This window comes from Coturnix japonica, chromosome 10, assembly GCF_054131305.1.
Source record: "Coturnix japonica strain WE chromosome 10, WE-NBRP24, whole genome shotgun sequence".
Lineage (NCBI taxonomy): Eukaryota > Metazoa > Chordata > Aves > Galliformes > Phasianidae > Coturnix > Coturnix japonica.
In genome coordinates, this window is record NC_140672.1 from 26,204,881 (window position 1) to 26,225,593 (window position 20,713).

The 20,713-nt window shown below is 39.3% G+C and overlaps 1 protein-coding gene and 1 long non-coding RNA gene across 2 annotated transcripts; both read right to left on the reverse strand.

Annotated features, from left to right (window-relative positions):
* Positions 1 to 365: 365 nt before the first annotated feature.
* Positions 366 to 9,976, reverse strand: LOC146759532 (uncharacterized). Its single transcript, XR_014932447.1, has 4 exons — positions 9,844 to 9,976; positions 8,989 to 9,115; positions 8,301 to 8,443; positions 366 to 1,541 (listed from the first exon to the last, which is right to left on the reverse strand). It is a non-coding gene; the product is annotated as an uncharacterized LOC146759532 (long non-coding RNA).
* A 1,688-nt stretch (positions 9,977 to 11,664) lies between these two features.
* On the reverse strand, positions 11,665 to 18,177 carry LOC146759533 (uncharacterized). The gene is made up of 7 exons (XM_085510420.1): positions 18,120 to 18,177; positions 17,797 to 17,916; positions 16,253 to 16,577; positions 14,039 to 14,216; positions 13,460 to 13,598; positions 12,609 to 12,731; positions 11,665 to 12,212 (listed from the first exon to the last, which is right to left on the reverse strand). Exons 1-7 carry the CDS (start codon positions 18,171 to 18,173, stop codon positions 12,021 to 12,023), a joined length of 1,131 nt encoding a protein of 376 aa, XP_085366546.1. The 5' UTR covers positions 18,174 to 18,177; the 3' UTR covers positions 11,665 to 12,020.
* Between the last annotated feature and the right edge of the window lie 2,536 nt (positions 18,178 to 20,713).

The window sequence follows — 20,713 nt, forward strand, 5'->3', positions numbered from 1 at the left end:
AAAGGAAACCCAGGCAAAGAGATTACCCTGTATCATAGAATAGATACCTCTCTTACATCCAACTAATTGGGATCTGAAAATATAACCATGCATCATTTTAGACAAAAGTGCATGCTAATAGAACTAAATTTGATAGTTTATTCTGTTTTCCAAGCAGGTGTTCCACTTGGGCTCTATATCACGCACTGGCCATGCGGATATGGTGTACAACTGGAAGAGACCCTGAATGAAGCAGAGAATCTGTGATGGGTGAGAGAGGAAATGTGCACCTTGAAGCAGGGGACGCCCTGCTGGCACTACCTGTCGCATCCACCACCAACGTGAATTGCTGTTTCTCAAGGGTCAATAAGTAATAATGCCCCTAGTGATACTTTAGTACATTTGTCCTCTAAAATTGGTTCTATTTGACATGCTACTTCATAAAATTGCATGATCATTAATCAATTATTAGCCCGGATAACTCAGTCGGTAGAGCATTGTTATGAGCATCCTAAAAGCATTTATTGCACAAATTTTAGTGGTCATTAAAATCAATATATCAGAGTATATGAAAATTGAAGACTTTTCCTGATCAGTTACAGATTAACACAATGGGACCCTCATGGATTTATTTTCAGGTTACAGAAACTTAGGTTGCAGTACAAACATGTTTGTTCTTTTTAGTGGGTTTAAGAGTAATGTTGTTATGTTGTATTTGACTTGTCTCTTTTTTCACTTTTAGAGTATTGTCAATCGAGGCCTTGATTGAGTTATAATAGTTATGTTATTAATTTAAGTAGTGTTGCTATTCTATAGGCAGTATTGTAATAAGAATTCTACGGAGCGTCCGTCATGGATCCAGATGAGAAGTTCACAGAAGAGCAGCTACGAAGCAGGATAAAACTACATGAGAACTGATTGAACAAATGAACTGAACTGCTTGTTAAATATGATTAATCGGTCGTTAAATCAAACCCTTTTTCAGCCTAAAAGAAAACGGGGGAAATGTAGAGAGTTTTTTTTACAGCTAGTTAGCTGAGAAGGGTCGTAAACACGGTGCGGTTAATCAAGCAGCCATAACACCTGCAAGGACAGTGAGAACATCAGGATGCCCTGGGATGGTGAGAAACTAGCCATGGTTCTGGGAACTCAGCAAGGGAGTATCTTTCAGGATGATAACAACAAGCTGTTAAGATACTCGGGGATGGTATGTAATTGGGAACCAATGATGAGCTCCACTTTTGCAATATGTATGAGCTAATTATCCGTATTATAAATGTACACGCAGCCAAGGAATAAACGAGATTAGCTGATCATATGTCAGTGACAGGTGTGGTCGTCTGCTTTTCTCCAGCCGTTCTGCATCAAACATCTATATACAAATTTAAGAACACAACGGAGTAACTGTTACTGTTTATTAACAACCAGTTTTAATAATACGATAAAAGTATGTCCTGAGAAAGGGGAACAAACATGCTTCTTCAAGGTTTTTTAGCTGTTCTGGATCTCAGCCGTCGCTTGATGATCAGATGATCACTTTCCTTCTTTTGTTCCTCAGATTCCTGAAGAAAACATTTCAAAAGTTACTCATCTTTTCACACAAGACTGACAAGCTCTTCTTGACCCACGCAATCATATTTCTTCCCCTAAATGGATTTCAGAATGGAATTTGATTATTATATTTTATTCAGAAAACTATGGGATACCGAGATCATTTTAATGCAGCTTAATCACAAGGAACAAATATGGAGAATGTACAAAATCCTGTTTATCTTAAAAAAGCACACACATCTGAGGAAAGTCTGAAGGCAGCTTTCATTTTGAAATACTTGTTTTCAAAAGAGTATTATAATACTTGTTTTGTGAAACATGAAGCGTTCAGAAAACATTTTTAGCCTCAATCCCTGTAGCTATGACTTGCCCAGAATTTCAGTTCTTGGTTCAGTTCCATGTTCTCAGAACTACAGTGAGAAAAGAAATTCTCATCTTCTTCATCCTCTAACAAAAAAAAAATAACATTTTGGTTTCTGCCCCTATCATTTGTCAAATCATCAAAAAATTCAGAGGGATATTACAGTATGGGCAAATGATCACTATGCTGAACAGAAAAAGGACTCTAATATAATTAAAAGATGCAGTTCCAACAGAGCAAGAATGTTCTTAGCACAATAGCTGCCGACAGAGTCATGAAACTGGCACATCAGATCCTTTGCAAGTTGGCTTAGACAGGAGATCATAGTTTAAGCATACCTAAAAAGCTGTCTAAGTTGTGCTCTAGAAATGCGTGTAGTAGAATAATCCCACTCCAACACATTGAGATTATCTATGATTCCAAATTAGAAGACATCTCCGTGATTGCTACATCACCTACTTAGTAAACTGTAAGCCAGCCAAACACAGAGATCTTTGAGGACAAAATAAAACAGAACAGCAGGAAGACCAACAAGAATGACTTGGTAGAATAAAGAAATACCTCAGTACTTTCAACCTCCCCCTGCAAATAGATGAAACCTCCAGTCTGTTTGGACTCCTTAGTAGTTTATTTTAAGCCAAGACTACAGTAGTGAAGAGTGAGCAAAGCCTCAAAATGGTGGTAAGGTAACACTTTGCTATAGAAAGGGAAAGGGGAACTTCACAGAAACCAAGACAAAGGGTAACTACATTTAAAAGTGCAGGGAAAGGGGGAATTGCAGACACTTAGTCAAAATAAAGCCAGAGAAGAGGGCAATAAAGATAAGAAGAAACTGTCCCGGAGACCTCTGACAAGAAGGATTAGATCCCCCCCCCGGGCAAGATGATGCCGACATGGGAGAACAATAACAGCAGATAACACCAAGAAGAAAACAGAAGAAGAATTTCACCCCAAAACATCGGCAAGGGTCGCGGGGAATGGGGTCAGGGGGAATGAGGGAATGGGGTCGCGGGGAACGGGGCCATAGGGAATGTAATGAATATGTAATCAAACTGAGGAGGAGACTATTGATTATGTATTAGCTTAACCTATATCTGTAACACACTTTTCTCTTTACGGGGTGCAAGTTTGGAGGAGCTATCCCCCTTGCACCCGGCGCTGCGCAACGCCGGAATAAACATACCTGCTTTATAACCCATCTCTGGATTATAGAGTTTGATTCCGCAAGTCAATTTGGCACCCCAGATGGGACCCTCTCTGTTCGGCTGCAGGACCAGCTGAGAAGGGGGACGCCTTTGGCGCGCCCCGAGATTTCTCGGAAGGACTCCCCTCCCTCATCTGATCACTGCAGGAGCAGACAAGAACCATCTATCGGCGGACCAGGTATGTGAAATGGGGGACCCGTAAGTCGTGAGGAGACGTCCTACGCAGGGCACAGTGGAGTCGGCGTGCTCCCCCCCAGGGATGTGAGCTCACGGGTTAGGTTAGGTTGCCGGCTGGGTTAGGACTCCCTAGGGAGTGCCTACAAAGGGGCCAGTAAGTCGTACGCATGGTAAAAGAGCTATTGCTCACATTCAGGTGATTGCTAATTGGGCAGAGCTTGTCTGCTCTCTGGTACAGGGTGATTTGGGTAATCCTGGGATAATTGGTATCGTACAGTGCTGTTTATATAGGTGACCTAAGTCAACAACTAGCACCGGTGTTCTTAACATCTTTGGTTAAGCTTAACAAATGATATATTGTAATTCTGTTTGAATTGTCGTGTGAGTGTGGTGTGAGTGAGACGCAGCACAGCTGCGGGGCGAGTGCGGAGTCTCGACCCGCGGTTCCGTCCTCCCGCGAGGGAAACGGCCGGGGACGGACAAAGCGAAAGTTGTCTCCAATACTTGTTTGTCTTTGTTTTAATACATGTTTATTTTGTATTATTAATTACTGGTTGTTGTAAAGTATGTGGTCATAAGTCATAACAATGCTGTTGTGTCAGAAGTGGTTTTACTTATAAAAGAATACGGTGGTTTATATTAAGTTACGATGGGAAAATCACAGAGCAAAGAGGTCCCTGCGCGCTCACCCCTGGGGTGTATACTGGCACATTGGCGAGATATCGCTGGGGAACCAGGAGGAACCCTGAGCCGAAAAAAAAAATCCTGATTAAATATTGTAATCAGTGGTGGTTGATGTATAAGCTAGAGGACAGGGACAATGAACATATAGAGGGATGTCTGTGTGGAATGAGTATCAAGCCATTTATATGATACTGTGTTCTGCCTGCGAAGAGGTGTAAGGGAGGTGGGTCAGTCAGTGCTGGCTCTGTGGCGAGAGGTTTATAACTGAACAATATGGATTGCTAAGGGAAAGTTATAAGGTAGTAAGGGTGTTTATGGAAACTGAAGAACTGTGTTGCTTGATTTGTGGGTTTTGAAGGGAATGGGACAAACTGTTTTGCTGGTATAAGAAAGTGTAGTTGTTAATGGCATACGGAAGTATAGTTGAGGGTATGTGGAAGTGTAACTGAGGGTACAAATAGTGGAATAGTGTACAGAGGAAAAAGGGTTAAAGAGAAAGTGAGTTTATCTGTGCTGGCATGAGAACAACTCCCCCGCACCGTTCCCCTGCAATCAGAACTCTCAGAGTGGGAGAGGGAGCCAGGGTCAGAGACTGCTGCTGTAAACTGCAAAGGGGGAGGTGGAGAGGACAGGGCATTGGAAGTGAGAATAGCCTTCATGTGCAGAGATGTGGGAAATCTGAAATCTGGGCAGCACTGGATGGCTCTGGAGAGGAGGTGAAATGTAATGATTAGAGTTTAGAAAGCGAAAAAGTTTGGGAAGGACACAGGTTGAGGAAGGCAAAGATAAAAACAGGGATGTCAGGTCTGAAGAGAGGAGTACAATAAGAAGAAAACAAACAAACAACAACAACAACAGAAAACAAAACAAACACCTGATTGAGAATCAGAGATGTTCAGGAAATTGAGAATAATAACAGCTGTTACTGTTGTGGTGCTAGAGTAGGGCCATAGGACCCAGAGATCCCCCACGAGGAAAGGGGAGGGAGGCTTGAAGAGCCCAGGGAGGGCTCTGCTCCGCTGGAATGAAAGCAGTGTACAAACTGCAGTGGGACACTGGTAGAGAAATCCGACCAAGCTGAGTGAGAAGGAATTGTCTCTGATTGCAGAACTGAACAATGAGAACTTGGGAAGTTTACCCTAGCAGATACACTGATGAAACTGCAGCTAAAGAAGCAGGATAAAGTAGTTCATTTTCTGATGGATATGGGAGCTTCTTACTACCCATAGATGGTTTTGTAACATTAGTAGGTGCTACTGCCCAACAAGAAAAGGCTTACTTTTGGAATTAATTAAATATAAGCTAAGAAAACAAGTAGGAATACAGGAATTCTTGTACCTGTCAGGTTACCCTGGCAAGAAATTTAATAAAACTGGAGCTAAGGGTCAAACAATATTGGCTGATTAAGAATTGTAAGTCTGACTATTAACACAAACTGGGAAAAACAATGTTATACCCCCAGGAGCCACAGCAATCTCAAATAAGACACACTTAGGGGTGTGGGCATCAGGGCCAAAAATTAAGTTAAAAGCAAGAGCTCACCCACTCAGGGTAAAGTGATGCCCTTTGAGAATATGTGACTGTAGAAGGATAAAAGAAATAATAGATAATTTTTTTTGAGTTTGAATTACTAATTGAATGGGAAGCCAAGTACAAAACTCCAGTTTTGCCAATTTGCTAAATTTTCGGTAGTTTGGTAGAAGACATGAGGACAAGTAATAGAATTGTTGAATGATACACTCAGTGATGGAAAATCCATGCACTTTATCAACCAAGTTAAGGAATGACTAGGTGGAGTTTACCTTCTGGATTTGAGGGATGTCTCTTCTGCCTGGTTTGGCTAAAGGAAGCCTAAGGTTATTTGCCTTTGAATAGGAAAGCCCTAATAAAGGGAGAAGAGACTCAGTTAACCTGGACAGTGTTACCCAGGGTTGTGAGAACAGCTTAATGATTTTTGAGAACCGGTCAACTTGTGAGCCTGAGACCTGGGATCCTCCATCCTAGGGTGGAACTTTACTGGAGCATGTGGATGCCACAGCGACAAAAGGACTGTGTACAATAGACTGAGAGTTTGCTGAGTTTCTTGGTTTACAGAAAGCACAAATAACTCAGAAATTACAGCTGGACTTTGAACCTTAAGGACTGCCAAGAAAGAAGCCATCTGCTAAGCCCCTGAGCTGCAAACTGCCAAGGAACTCCATACGTTCCCAGGAATGACAGGAGGGTGCTGACCATGGATACACAGCTACGGACTGATGGTAAACCTCAAACACCTTGAAGTGAGTAAGGGATGGCCAGGGTGCCTGAGGGCAGTGGCTGCACTAGTGCTCAATATTCAAGAAGCCCATAAATCTACACTGGGCCAAAGGATACCAGTTTTAATATCTCATACAGTGTTTACTGTATTGGAGGCAAAAGGGGGACATTAGTTCATTGGCTCTCACCCCAAAGATTCCTGAAATACCAGGCCATCCTGGTAGAGCAGGGTGATGTAGAAATAATTGTGACTAATATTGTCAACCCAGTATCTTTCCTTAGCGGAACTCCCGGAGAACCAGTATTACATGACTGCTTTAAATCAACTGAAGCTGCACATTCCAGCCAGTCAGTCGAACCTGAAGGACGAACCCTTAGAAGATGCAGAAGACACCTGGTTTACCAGAAGCTGCAGTTTTATGAGACAAGGAGACTGTAAGGCAGGACATGCAGTAACTGCTACTGACCAGGTAACCGAAGCACAACCACCAGCTGTGGGGACTTCCCCTCAGAAGACTGAAATAACTGCCTTGACAAGAGCTTTAATCATATGGACAGATGCTAAATATGTGCCACACGCTCATAGTACTATCTGAAAAGAGCAAGGATTGCTCACACACAAGGAAAACAGCCTGATTTAAATCTACCAATGGTTATTATATGTTGTAAAAGACATCAGAAATGTAACACTGTACAGGAAACAGAAAATAAGATGATAGATCAGGTGGCAGAACAGGCAGTTGAAGAGGGCTTCAATTCCAGACGGTAAACTTAAAATCTCTGAAGCCAAGTCAAAACCTGTAAAATATTCTAAAGAGAACAGGAGTCCAATTAATAATTTAGAAAGGAAGAGAGCAAGCTGACAGATGTGTGCATGCCCAAATGGACACATTATTATGCCCTTTAGTATTTTATGGAAATTGGTTATAAGGGAAGATAAGAGAATATATTGGGCAAACCAACACTACAAAGTACAGTCCCAGTACCAGGAACAGGGCATAAGTGGGCCTCACAGGAGAGGGCCTTCCAGGGCAACAACGGCAAATTGAGTTCACAGAACTCCCAAGAAAAGGGGGGTATCGCTGTATGAAAATTTCTGTAACCTTAGAAACAATTGAGGATGCTGCTGCAGATGCTTGATGGACAATCCAAAAGGAGATATCCTGTTTATCCAAAGATGCATTGCAACATGGAGTAGGCAGGGATAACACCGATTGGGGAATAGTTTTCTCTGGATCATGGGATAAACTTACTAGTTGCCAAATTTAGGATGACTAAAACAGCTTTTCTTAGCCTGCATCACCTTGCTACTCTTGGTGTGTTTTACTTGTGTTGTTATAAGGTGCTTTTTGTGTCTGTGCCAGGATACCAGAAGGGAATATGGGGTTTGGAAGAGACATGAGCTGAGACAAAAGGTAGAGAGTGGAGCCTATTTTGAGACCCATTAAGAATCTAGCAGGTAAAAGCCTGCTAGATTAAAGAAAAGGGGGGAATTGAAGAGTGAGCAAAGCCTCAAAATGGTGGTAAGGTAACACTTTGCTATAGAAAGGGAAAGGGGAACTTCACAGAAACCAAGACAAAGGGTAACTACATTTAAAAGTGCAGGGAAAGGGGGAATTGCAGACACTTAGTCAAAATAAAGCCAGAGAAGAGGGCAATAAAGATAAGAAGAAACTGTCCCGGAGACCTCTGACAAGAAGGATTAGATCCCCCCCCCGGGCAAGATGATGCCGACATGGGAGAACAATAACAGCAGATAACACCAAGAAGAAAACAGAAGAAGAATTTCACCCCAAAACATCGGCAAGGGTCGCGGGGAATGGGGTCAGGGGGAATGAGGGAATGGGGTCGCGGGGAACGGGGCCATAGGGAATGTAATGAATATGTAATCAAACTGAGGAGGAGACTATTGATTATGTATTAGCTTAACCTATATCTGTAACACACTTTTCTCTTTACGGGGTGCAAGTTTGGAGGAGCTATCCCCCTTGCACCCGGCGCTGCGCAACGCCGGAATAAACATACCTGCTTTATAACCCATCTCTGGATTATAGAGTTTGATTCCGCAAGTCAGTAGAATCGCTTACCGAAGAAGCAGGTATATCTAGAGGGCCAGAAACGACAGTTGAATACAGCTTCCTTTAGCATCGTTTTGGCTTGGTCTCTCCTTCTTCAAGATTTTCAGGTTCGTTTGATTTAGGAGAACTTACTGCTGACATCAGCTTCTTGGCTAGAAGAAATTTGTTTAGATACATAAACCAATCAACTTACTGGTTTTGTGAGTCTTTAAATCAATGAATGCAAAAAAAGCTTTGTAACTAACTTGGTTTATAAATGACACGTAAAATTTAAGTGAAAATACTCAGAAATTGTATTTGTTCATCGAGGTTCTTTATTGCTTCTATAGCTGAAACAGTTTATAGCTTCAGGTACGGCAACTTAAAGCACGCATTAAAATGGAGTATGAAAGACAATCATGGCTCAGAAGTCGGTGGAAGTCAGAAACTTCAGCAGGAGTTAAACAACAGGCCTAACTTTCGTGCTGACAGAAGCACAAGACAGAACCAACTTTCTCTGTATACTTGTAGGTTTTCACAAATGTAATAATGAATCTCTGAAGAGACGAATAAATGCATTTACTTCATAAATCAAAGGACAAGACAACTTAACATGGCAGACAAGTTCTCTAAGAACACATACATTAATAGCCTACAGCAGAAACAAGCCATTCTACAATGTCTAGAAAACATGGAATAAAACTTATTCTACACCAACCTTTAGAGTGTATAATAGAAGGAGAGCTTTGAATAAAATCTCCAACTTTTTGCAGTGTTTCATCCTTCTTTTTAGTCAGTCTTGAAGCATGTACTTGCTTTCTCAGGAAGTAGTCTTTTCCGGATTTCTGTTCAACAGAGATGTGAACATGTGAAACAAGAGCATTGTTTAAACTTCATTTTAGTTCAACGTTATTTTAAGTTGACATTTTGAGCTTTACTACTGACACCTCTGTTCATTATGCTGATGATACCACAACGGCAAGTAATGTAGACAATTTTATACCCTTTAGGGAGTTGTCAAAATCTCAGCTATTTCAAGGCATACGTTTCTTAAAGTTTCTTAATAAGGCAGTAGTTTCTTTAAAAGTAGCTCCCAAGCTGTGGAGTTGTTTCTTACATAAGCTGTTCTAATTACATAAAATAAACAAACATACAAAACAGAAGACAACAGATGGGAAAAATCTACTACTCATACTCTGACCTTGCCAAGGATACTGCTATCACATGTGAACATCTGTTTTTAATAACTGCCATGCATATTAATGATATGAACCTTAGTTTAATACAAGGGCTTCACTTACAAAAGCACACGATAATACACTAAAGCTTCTCTTCCCAACTATTCAGTGTGCAATATCCTTCCCTCCAAATCATTACACAGTACAGCCATTACACGCTCTGGGGACAGACTGACTTGCCCTTTGGTTAGCTTATGGAATTTAATAGGAAGAGCTCATAAGCATGTAAGATTCCCATTCAGGTATACACATAAGGATAAGACACTGCTTCTTTCGTGTGACCACACAATTACAGGAAGTCCCAAGCTAGCTTCAAAACTAGAACAAAAACCAACCATTTTCTCGTCACTTGCAGAGGGTGAATTAAAAGCCATGACAGATTTTGTATTTTTCGTGTTCTCACTTTTCACCAAATCCTGGGAAAATAAGACACGTTTCAGCCATGATTCTTTTGGAAAGAACAATTGATGTCACAAAAGTGAACACTTTAAACACTTTTGCTAATAGTAGGAAAGTATTTGCTAGTGGTAACTATTCCACTGTAAATCAGATAATAAATAAGCATTCAATTATAAAAACAGGACATTAAGATATCAGTATTAGACATCTCATGATGTCTAAAAAGCTGTACAGGTTTCAAAGAAAATATACAATGGAGTTAAGAGAAATTCCCTTCTCTTAAACCATTATCACTGAGCTTGGCTATTAGTTTTGTTCATTAAAGCAGTTCATTGATTAAATTCTTCAACTACTTTACTGAGGTAGAAATAGCATTTTTATAATGCTTGAATGAGAATGGTAAAAAGGCACCAGATATTTTTTTTTCTGTTGGGTCTAGGTCATACTTCATCCATGTCATCACTTCTTTTCTTTTTTGCCTTAGGCATTTTCACTCCTAAAGGTATCATGCTGCCGTGTTGCTTTATCTCCATCTTATCAGGTTGCAGAGGTGTCAGTGGGATTTCCAGCTCCGGTTTTGGGAACCGACTAGTTTTGCCATTTTCTGCGGACACTCCAGAAGAGTCGAGGACAGTTTCCAAATGCTCCTGATAGCACAGAAGAATTTTAAGTGCAAGTGTTAAGGTAGCCATGAGATTAAAAAGCTATAAAGCATCTGGAAAAGGATATGCAAGCATTCGATTTTCCTGCTGTAATAACACTTGTAACAGAAGGAGTCTATTTCCGTTACAGCAGAGTTTTACCCTTCTTTCCTAGAACTTGTTACATTTAAAATTATTTCCAATCTATGATCACAAAAAAAGTTCAAAAAGACAAAAAGAACCAACAAGTACTCATCACTGAATATGTAGTTAAAGGACTATATGCTAAGAAAAATGATTCTAGCTCCAGTATCTCCTAGGAAAACAGAAGAACAAAAAGGGGTTAACAAGATGTTAAGTACTGACTTTCTATAAATATAATCGTACCATTTCATTTACAGAGTCATTCCTTCTACTTTGTCTTTCTTCAAGTAAAGGTATTTCTGGCAAACACTGAGGGCTACTGTGGTTAATGCGTTGTTTTAATTCCTTTATAAAGTCATCTTTGTCAGCCAGTTCTTTTCTTAACTCTTCTATCACAGTTGCATTATCCTAATAAACAGTAAAAACTGCTGAGTTGTGGGATTGGAAAAAGGAATTAACACACACAAGCAGTATTGCAATTACTTAGTAGCATCAGTTTTAGAATTGCAGGCTAGAACACTTAACTATTCAAGAACAGTAACATTTCACGGATTTGTACGGTCACTGTTACAAGTGCAGTAGTCACAGAATTGCCTGGGAAGTTGTAATACAATATATTTTGATTCTTCTATTTTACTTATGTGCTTCAGCCTTCATCTCCCTTAAGATATAATAACCCGAGCTTTTATTTGTTCCCAAATCCTCGGTACTGTGAGAAAGTCGGCAGTTGTAGGGGAAGTTTTGCTATGAGAACATCTTTCTTCTCAGACAAAGTGAATCCAAACATTCTCAAAAGAGCACAACTCATTTAGTCTTCTGTTTAGCTTCTGAAATTCTATGCTACGGCTTAGATTGGCTATCCTGATTAAAAGCTGGATGTTGAAATAAGAAATGCAACTTCCAGAGATCATCCCCCCTCTGCTTTTTGATGCTTCCCTTAATCTCTCTCCACGTCCCCTTCTGTCTTTTCATGCCATTGTAGATACTACCTCAGAGAAAGCAAAGAAAGTAAGAAACCTGAGACAGAACTACCGTCTGAGTATTGAGCCTAGCTTGGGATCCGGAAATGCTGTGAATTATCGGAAAAAGCTACAGATGTCCAGTCTGATTGTAGGATCATAAGCATCAAACTGACATCTGCTTATCTGAACTACTGAAAAATTTGAAATTTTAGTAATTAACAGAAATTCTGTTTCTGAAGAACAAAAATAAAAGCTGGTGCTTTTTTTGGTTAGTTGCACATGATGTCAATACGACAGTGTTCAAGAACAGAAGCACACCCAGAATACAAAGAGCAGGTACAGGAGTCTTACAGAATTTATGGGTAGCTAATCAGGTAGGAGGAAAGGAGAGCTGACCTTGCTTGAATCCTTTAAGGCAGATTGTCTCAGTTCTGCTATTTCTGTCTCTTTTTGTATGGCATTAGAAGCCAAAGTTTTGAGCTGTTCTTCCAAAGCTTCAACTAACTGATCTCTCTCCTCAGGCCACTTTTGAAGATTATGGTCCTTTTCCTCCAGCTCCTATATTTCATGATGAAAGAAAAGCATACACAGTAAAAACAAGCAGAATTTTTAAGACAGCCTAGAATTAATAAGTTTTTCATATAGCATAAATAAGGACTCAAGCTGATAAAAAGAGTTTATGGTAAGACATTTCAATTAACATATCGTGATGTCACTCAACAAGATCAGGTTATATGCATGTATTACATATGTATTTACTATGCAGATTATTGTATTTAAAGCAATCTGCCAGTGCTCTGTAGTGACTAATTATTTGAATATCTTTCATGGTCTACCGCTAATTTCAGTTGGCCACTTTCATTTTGCTCCAATTTTTTTTTTTTTTTTACCTTTTTCCTGTTGCTTGGAAAACCTGCATCATTCATTTAATAAAAATTAAGAGCAAGAAAATACCTGTTTAAGTTGTTGGATAGTATAGTCTTTATAATCCAGCTCATCCTTAAACTGGTTATTAATCCTTTCAAGTTCTTCCACCTTGTTCCTGAGGGATTCCTCCACAGAACGCATCGTGGACACCTGTAATGTAAGCACAGCTCACGGTTAATTAAAAGACTTCTGTAATCCAACCTGGCCAAATACTTCTTTGTTAAATAAAGAGGAATTCACAAACAAGTGCTGAGTAGGAAAACGACAGCAAGTGCAAGGTTACCAAGGAAGACATGAATTCATTTTTAAGCTTCAATTTTCCACCCCAAGCACACCCAATAAACTTTCAGACTAAGTACCTGCAAAATGGGTTTTAAAATATCTACTTGTTTAATAATTAAATTTTAACTATTAACATCACTGAAGCTGAAATTGAAGAAAAAAATATACATGCTTATATTAAATAGCCTCTGGAAATTAGTCTATTTCTCTTCAAGTAAATAGCATTCTTCTTCCCAGTTATCAGCGTTTTTTCACAAGACATAGGTTTTAGGCTTTGGAGTTACCACGGATACCAATGGCAAGTCACCAGTAACGTAGAGATAATAACAAGTCCCCTCCAGAGGCAGATTAGCTATTCTCTTCACAAACCTTATTCCAGACTACCAACCAACTTTACTTTCCTCTGTTCATTATCTATGGGAAACCATGTTTTAACTTCTGGTCCCCTCTAGAGCTTCAATGGCAACTTTACCTAAGATTTGCTGCTAGCCACACTAGTGTGAAATTTCCAGCTTCATAGTTAAAGTTTGAGAAGTTTTAACAGCAGAAAGCCAAGCATAATCTTACAGAAAAAAATATCTCAGTTGACTACAAACCTCGCTTTGTACTTGCTGAATTTGTTTCTCGGCATCAGAATGTTTGTCTTTTAGATTTGCATACTCTTCTTCTTTCCTCTGCAAATCTTTTTTCAAATTCAGTACAAGGGCAGAACTCTCAGAAAGAATATTTTCTAGCCTTATGTTAAAAATAAAGAGACAAAGAACATTACTGTTACACATCTCATGGAAACAGCAATTACAGCTTCATCCATGCCCTGCCTGTTGGTTTCTATTTGTAAATAGACTCTTAAATCTATCTAGACCAGTGACAAGATTTAAACAATTACTTTTGAATTTCAGCTTGCTTCTCATAATCAGACGCTGAAGCAATAAATTATTCAGATGCTATTCTGAGGGATATACAACAAAACCACCAGAAATCCCCATATTATTCTTCATTTCCTTGCACACTCCTGTTTTCCCTTGGAACTCAAGTAGCATACCAAAGCATCCTAAAGTAGTAGTTTGGCCATTGATAAGCATGCAAATGCCTTAAGTCGAAGGGATGTTCCCATTAACTATTTTTAACTGTAGTTCATTCTCAAAGGGCTCTAAGTTAACTCAGTGGTTACTTACGATTCTATACGTTGCACTTTCTCCATTTCACTCTTTTCCTTTTCCCGAAGAGAATGTTTCATCTGCTCCAAGCTGTTTTTCAGCTGCATAACTTCTTGAATCAGATTTGCTTCATTGCTACTTAACTCTTCAAACTTTCTGTCTGCATTTGCAGACTTCTCCTGCAGAGTTGCTGTAACTGTCTCCAGATTAACAATAATAGATTCAGATTAATAGATTAAGAAACATGGGAACGAGATAGATAATTCACAGCTATATTCTTTCTATCTTCCGTGCTTCAGCAATCCCTATAAGGCAGCCAGGAATCACTCCATCTACATCTAAATGGTAGATAAAAAGTTCTCTAAGAAATTTCATTCCAACTCACAGTCCTCTTACTTTCAAAAGAAAGATAAAACTCTGGACAAGTTGATCACTTAAGTGTTGGTATCTGTCTCTCTTATTCAGTTGATCTCTAAACAAAATATGAGGATTCCTACTTCTGTCCACACTTACTCTTTTGCATATAAAGTTCACTCATAAAGTTGTACAAATTTGCAGATTCAAGTTTCCATAAATATTCCATTAGCTTGGGGCTGTTTTTTTCTTTAACTGGTGAGCAATTAGCTAAAATCACATGCATTTTCTTTCTATCAAAAGCGACTTCTGCTGTATTTCATCATTGCTTTAGAATCCAGTTATGTCCATTCCATAATATGCATACTTTAAGTATTAGAAAAATAAATATAAGTCAAGACTTACTAGGGATTGGGTCACCACAACAATATATTCCATGGTGATTCTTGTACAGTCCTTTTATTACTACAACTACAGAAATGCAGAATTTTATAGCGCCCACGTGCAGCCTGCATTACATACAGATTCACATGTACTGCATGGAAACAGCCTCTTAACTCATCTAAGGAGTTTTATATACAGCCCTCAACTGATTTAAAAGTCATACTGAAGAAAAAGCAGTGGCATATTCCACTCCTAACCAGGTTTTGGGTTTTGACTGCTGCTCCCAGCAACACTAGTGAGGGGAATATGATTTATAAGTAATCTAAACACTTTATGCTGAAAATAACAAGCAAGCACTAAAGCAAGATAAATAAGACTAGGGAGAAGATGTGTAATGTTCAGTCTAGAAGCTCCTTACACAGGAATTAGGGAAAAAGCATTATTACAGAGCATAGGAAACGAGACTTACAGCTCAGAGAATGGTGTAAATACCATGAACTTGAAGCTGAGATAACCTAGCATCTCCTAAAACACTTTGGCTCGTGCTACTTATATAACTAATTCTACAAAAGAACCAGCGCAACATACCTGTGCTCATTGTTCTACTGTGTATATTTAACATAGCGAAAGAATATATATTAAGCAGTTTTTGAAATTGGACGCTATTAATACTCACAAATAGAAGAAAATTTTAACATGATTGAATACTCAGTACTTCTTAACAGAAAACTTCATGCTGACATTGTGACTATCAGCTACCCATTTTAATTCCTATGTGGAGCACTGCTGTCATTAATTTTTAAATGAGAGCTTTGGTCATATGATTAGAACAAACCCACTACTATTTGGAGTATGGAGGAGTCCACATCCCTCCCTCAGTCTCTGGTAAGATGCTTATATGTGATGCAATTCAGTGGTCACATTAGGATTCAATATTTATGCCAAATAAAGGCAGCAGGGACAAATCATCCAAGAACAGCATCTCATCCAAAGAAGGCCTTGACTTTCTCCCTTGCACATATTTTGCAAGAGGAATACAAGAAAGGAAGGGACTACAGCTAAGTTTTAGATTTTCCCTTCTACGTTGTATATGCCTTCCGTAATTCTAGGAACACTGATGCTCAGCTGTGCCCAGAAGTGAAGTTAAATGCATCAGAGCTTATCCAAACCATTTTGCTCAAATATTGCCCATGAGCGAGCAATTAGCAGGTCGTCAACAATTTTGATAGTTGCTTCAGGAAAAACAAAACAAACAAACAAAAAAAAGCACTTGAGCAGCTGATGCTACTCAGAAGATCAGCAACAGCAGTTGAAACAATCCTAAAGAAACTGCTTTAAAACTATTACCAAATCTGCAAGTGCATCAACAGATGAGGAAAAAGCAGCAAAAAGGAAAAAAATAGTGCAAAAAACTTTTATTCTTAAGCATTCAAAAATGAACAGCATAGGACCTTCTGAAAAAGGGATATTTACATAACAGTTACTTCTATTTACAGTTTAACACAGTGGCTTTTCTCCTTATACCATAAGGTACGTGCTTCACAGCCTTTTGCTTCCGATCCGGAATAGGAAGCAATTTATTGTTTTGGAAGACACCCTGTTCAACGATGGAAGAAACTGTACCTTTCTTTGGAGGTGGCTCTTCCACAGTAGGCTTATCTTCATCAGTACTGCGCTTTCTTCCCACTTCCAACTCAGTTTTCTCTTGTTTCAGTGCTGTAACTGAAAGCACTGAAAATTGGCTGCTTTCAGTTCCTTTATTAGTGTTCTCTTCTGCCGGTTCTGCTTTAATGGTAGTTAAATGGTAGGCAGTCTTTTCCTGTATTGATATAAGATCAGTTACATTGAAGCTTAACAAAAGGAGCACTTAAGTCTCAGTAATCTTCTGTAGGCAAATATTTACACAAAACCATACAGCTAAAATATTTACCCGGTGACTCTATAGACATCAGTTACAAATCTCAATAGCAGACAGAACAAGTACACCTTCAGATAATGACAAGTGCAATACTCGGTAGAGTATACAAGGGAAAGCAAGAGCCTAGCAGGTTACAAAGTAAAAGACTTGCACACAATCAAGAGTTTACCAGTTTATCAAAGAATTTCCTGTTTCCAAGAAGTCAACAAAATTACAAACATGGTCAAAGAGCAAATGGTCAGCTCTCATACAAGTTCATCACATCACACTTCTGCTAAGCTGCTAAAATCACTTTCATCGTGACAGATATAATCCAACCTTAAAGCTTAGTCAGCTCTGTCACGCATATTTTAGATTGTGTCCTTGACCACAAGTGAAGCTTCCTTACTTACAAGATGACGATTGTTAAGCCATGCTGGCACTGCCAAGGACTGATTATTCATCTTTAGTAACTTATGAAAAGAAAAGCCTCAGAAGTGTTCAGGCCACACAATCTCACAGATAGAGTTGGAGCCTTGTTCTTGGAAGAAGTAATAGGTGAGGACATGACTACTCATCACAGTCAGCTTTAATACCATGGAAATACTAAGTTGCAGTGATGCAGACAGTCAAAGACTAAGAAGGGTCAAGTTGCTAAGCTTACAAGGTTAGAGATCTGAGTGACAGAATTAACTATAAATGTTTTCAGAGCTACTTCAGGCTACCAAACATCAAAAAATGAACAAAAACCACCAGAAGTGGTATGCACACATACTTAATCAAGCTAGTCTTCACATATTCAGTAGCTCGCGGTACACTAGTCAGGATAAAGTTTTATGCACTGCATAGAACGTGGAGATATCCTGACCATTCATACTCGTACTTCCAACTCTACTCAACATACTTTTACTGTTGCTCTTCCTCTGATGTAGGAGTGTGAGGCAGGAGTTAGTGGAACACACTGATATTTTTGTTGTTTGTGTTAACAACAACTACCTTCAGATAAATTTGAATTGTTTACAATTTCAAGCGAGTACCAGCTACATACAGAAAATCAGTTTTCCAAAAATATGTTGATTACAAGCATAGAATTAGTGTTTTCCTTTTTTTGTATAAGGATACGGAGATGTGTAAAACTCACATAATCTTTTACTTTTTCTTCTAAATGAGATTTTAAGTCTTGTAGCTCTGTAATAATGTCATCTTTCTGCACCACGATGTCCATTAGCCCTCGAATCCTTTCATTTTGTGCATTAATTTTCTTGGAAATAAAAAATAAAAACAATTCAGTCATCAGTTTCTAATGTAGTGTTAAGTAGCTGAATTACACAATGCATTAAAGGGAAATTCAGTTAAGCTAAGCTCGGTAAGAAATCTATTAATGGAGCCTACTGGAATAGCATTTTAAGCTACCACAAGTTGGTATTAAAACAATTTTACACAACATCTTCTTGATAAAGTTACCTCAGTTGCTTCTTTAAGTTGCTCAACAGACTCATCCAATTTAATCATCTGCATTTCAAAGTCTGTAACACACAGAAAAGGTTGTATTACATAAGTAGCCAATAGATAGTTTATTAAGTAATCAATTTTTCCAGATATTCTAACGTTTAGGTAGCTTTTGAACAGATTAATTAATTTGCATGTGGTCTTCACTTATTGGGAGTGATTCAAAAGTTTGCTATATTTCTTGGAACGAAAACATTGCATCAACAAGACATAAAGAAGAGTAGAGATTACAATATAAAAGTAAAAATCAAGATATAGACATTTAACCCCATACTTACGAAAGCGTAAAGCTGCTAGTTGCAGTTTAAAGGAGAGGGGGAAAAAAAGAAAAGAAATAACCAAAAACCGTGGAATTGCCGAACCTGAATATACAAAAGGAACAAACTATCACTTATCTACAGGCTATGGTTCCAAAGGTAGAACATCTCCTCTAATTCCTACTCAAACTGGTTATTTCTCTTTTAGATTAATGAACTATTTCTGTCTTCTACCTTTCACATCGCATAACTCACCTTTGTTCTTCTGCATCAGCTCTTCTTCAGTTTTAAGTAGTTTGGTGTTTTTCTCTGTTAGCTCTTCTTTGGTCTCCATCAGTTCAAAGTTAGTTTTCTCCAGCTGCTTTTCAAACCAGCCAGTATCTTCCTTCGGGTCCCCCAGGGATACGATGGAACTATGTGCTGCCTCAGCTTGCTCTTTAATATCCATGACATCATAATGCACAGAATCAAGAATGCCCTCAGGATCAACACAGGTGTCAGGCACTATGCTATGTTCTCCACCCTGAAACGTAATTTATAATCAGTTAAAACTGGTGAATAGCTGACTACATAATAGCTGTTATTTCTACACATAGTCTGGATAGCCACTATGAAGACAGCCATACAAGAAGTTTTTAATTTCAGCTTCAAAACCCACCTCACAAATTCACATACAACACGACAGTGATTCGTATGGGGGGAACACTCCCCCCTTTTTTTTTTTTTTTTTTTTTTTCAATATTACCCCAGATTGATCTCCTTCAAATTTAACGTACAAGTTCAGACTCCCCTTTTCTTTCTATACAGCGTAAATTTTCATTTTGTGTTGCAGAAACAAGGAAAACGCCCAAATTCCCAAAGCTTTCTGAAACTGTTCTTAAGGCTCAGCAACTATTCCTGCTAGATGAAGAATAGATGTACCTTGCTCATCATACAGCAACACAGCATGCACTTCTTTGTAAACAGCCTTGTGTTACTATAAGATGTGCCCATAACATTTAAATAGTAAAAAGGAAAATATTTAAGAAAAAAAAAAGAAAAATACCAGGGTGTCATGGTTTAATAATTTTGTAATTTTGCTATCAGTATTCCACATCATAACATCATATAAAGCATGAATAATTTTACTGCTCCCGAACACTTGCAGTATATTGATGATATTGTCGTGTGGGGCCATACAGCAGCAGAGATTTTCAAGAAAAGAAAACAGATAATCCAAATTCTTTTGCAAGCTGGTTTTGCCATTAAGCGCAGCAAGGTGAAGGGGTCTGCCCAGGAAATCCAGTTCTTAGGTGTAAAATGGCAAGATGGGCATCGACACATCCCAGCAGATGTGATTGAAAAAATCACTGCTATGTCTCCTCCCACCAACAAGACAGAGACCCAATCTTTTCTGGGAGTAGTGGGCTTTTGGAGAATGCATGTCCCAAACTACAGCCACATAGTGAGCCCCCTCTATCAGGTAACACGGAAGAAGAATAATTTCTCATGGGGTCCTGAGCAGCAGCAGGCTTTTGAGCAGAGAAAACAAGAGATAGCCCGTGCCGTGGCCTTGGGGCCAGTACGGACAGGACAGGATGTAAAGAACATCCTTTACACTGCTGCTGGAGAGAAAGGTCCCACTTGGAGTTTGTGGCAAAGAGCTTTAGGAGAAACCCAAGGCCAACCCCCGGGACTTTGGAGTCAAGCATATAAAGGGTCTGAGGACTGCTACACTCCAACTGAGAAAGAGATCTTAGCTGTGTATGAGGGGGTTTGGGCTGCTTCTGAAGTAGTTGGGACAGAGGTTCAGCTCCTTCTAGCACCTCGCTTGCCTGTGGCCCCCCTGTCACGGACACAGGTAGATTTTTGTTTAAACCGTGACAACTACCCAGAATGCAGCATAAGGGAATTTTTGCCTAGAACTCTGGAGGACTATTTGTAACTCAGAAAGGTCAGAGGTAGAAAGTTCACACTGATTTCTGGGTCACCAGCCTCACCGTACATCAGCATTTTTGGTTTTTAAATGATACATAAAGTTCTCAATGGCACTGCTCTAGTCGGTAGTTCTTTCCCATTCCATGCAGCTCGCTCTGTGCATGGCTTGTGAACCGCTATTCAGGCCAGACAGCTGCAGCCCCAAAGACCTGCCATAAATGTACAAATTCTACCAGGATAATGTCTTGGTAGTGGAGAAACAGGATGCGCGGTCATATGGCTCTCACACATACCTTGTACAACCAGCTTGGCTCTGGACTGGGCATCACCAATGTCACAGGTGTACACGTCACTGTCACTTTTCTCCAAATTTTT

Bases quoted from the DNA above. Each gene is read 5' to 3' on its own strand.
- LOC146759533 (XM_085510420.1), bottom strand. From the start codon at position 18,173: ATGCAGATGATTAAATTGGATGAGTCTGTTGAGCAACTTAAAGAAGCA. The intron at 16,578-17,796 runs GTGAGTTTTACA...ATATCAATACAG, and splicing joins AAGAAAAAGTAAAAGATTAT to GAAAAGACTGCCTACCATTT. The intron at 12,213-12,608 runs GTATTTTCTTGC...CATGAAATATAG, and splicing joins CTATCCAACAACTTAAACAG to GAGCTGGAGGAAAAGGACCA.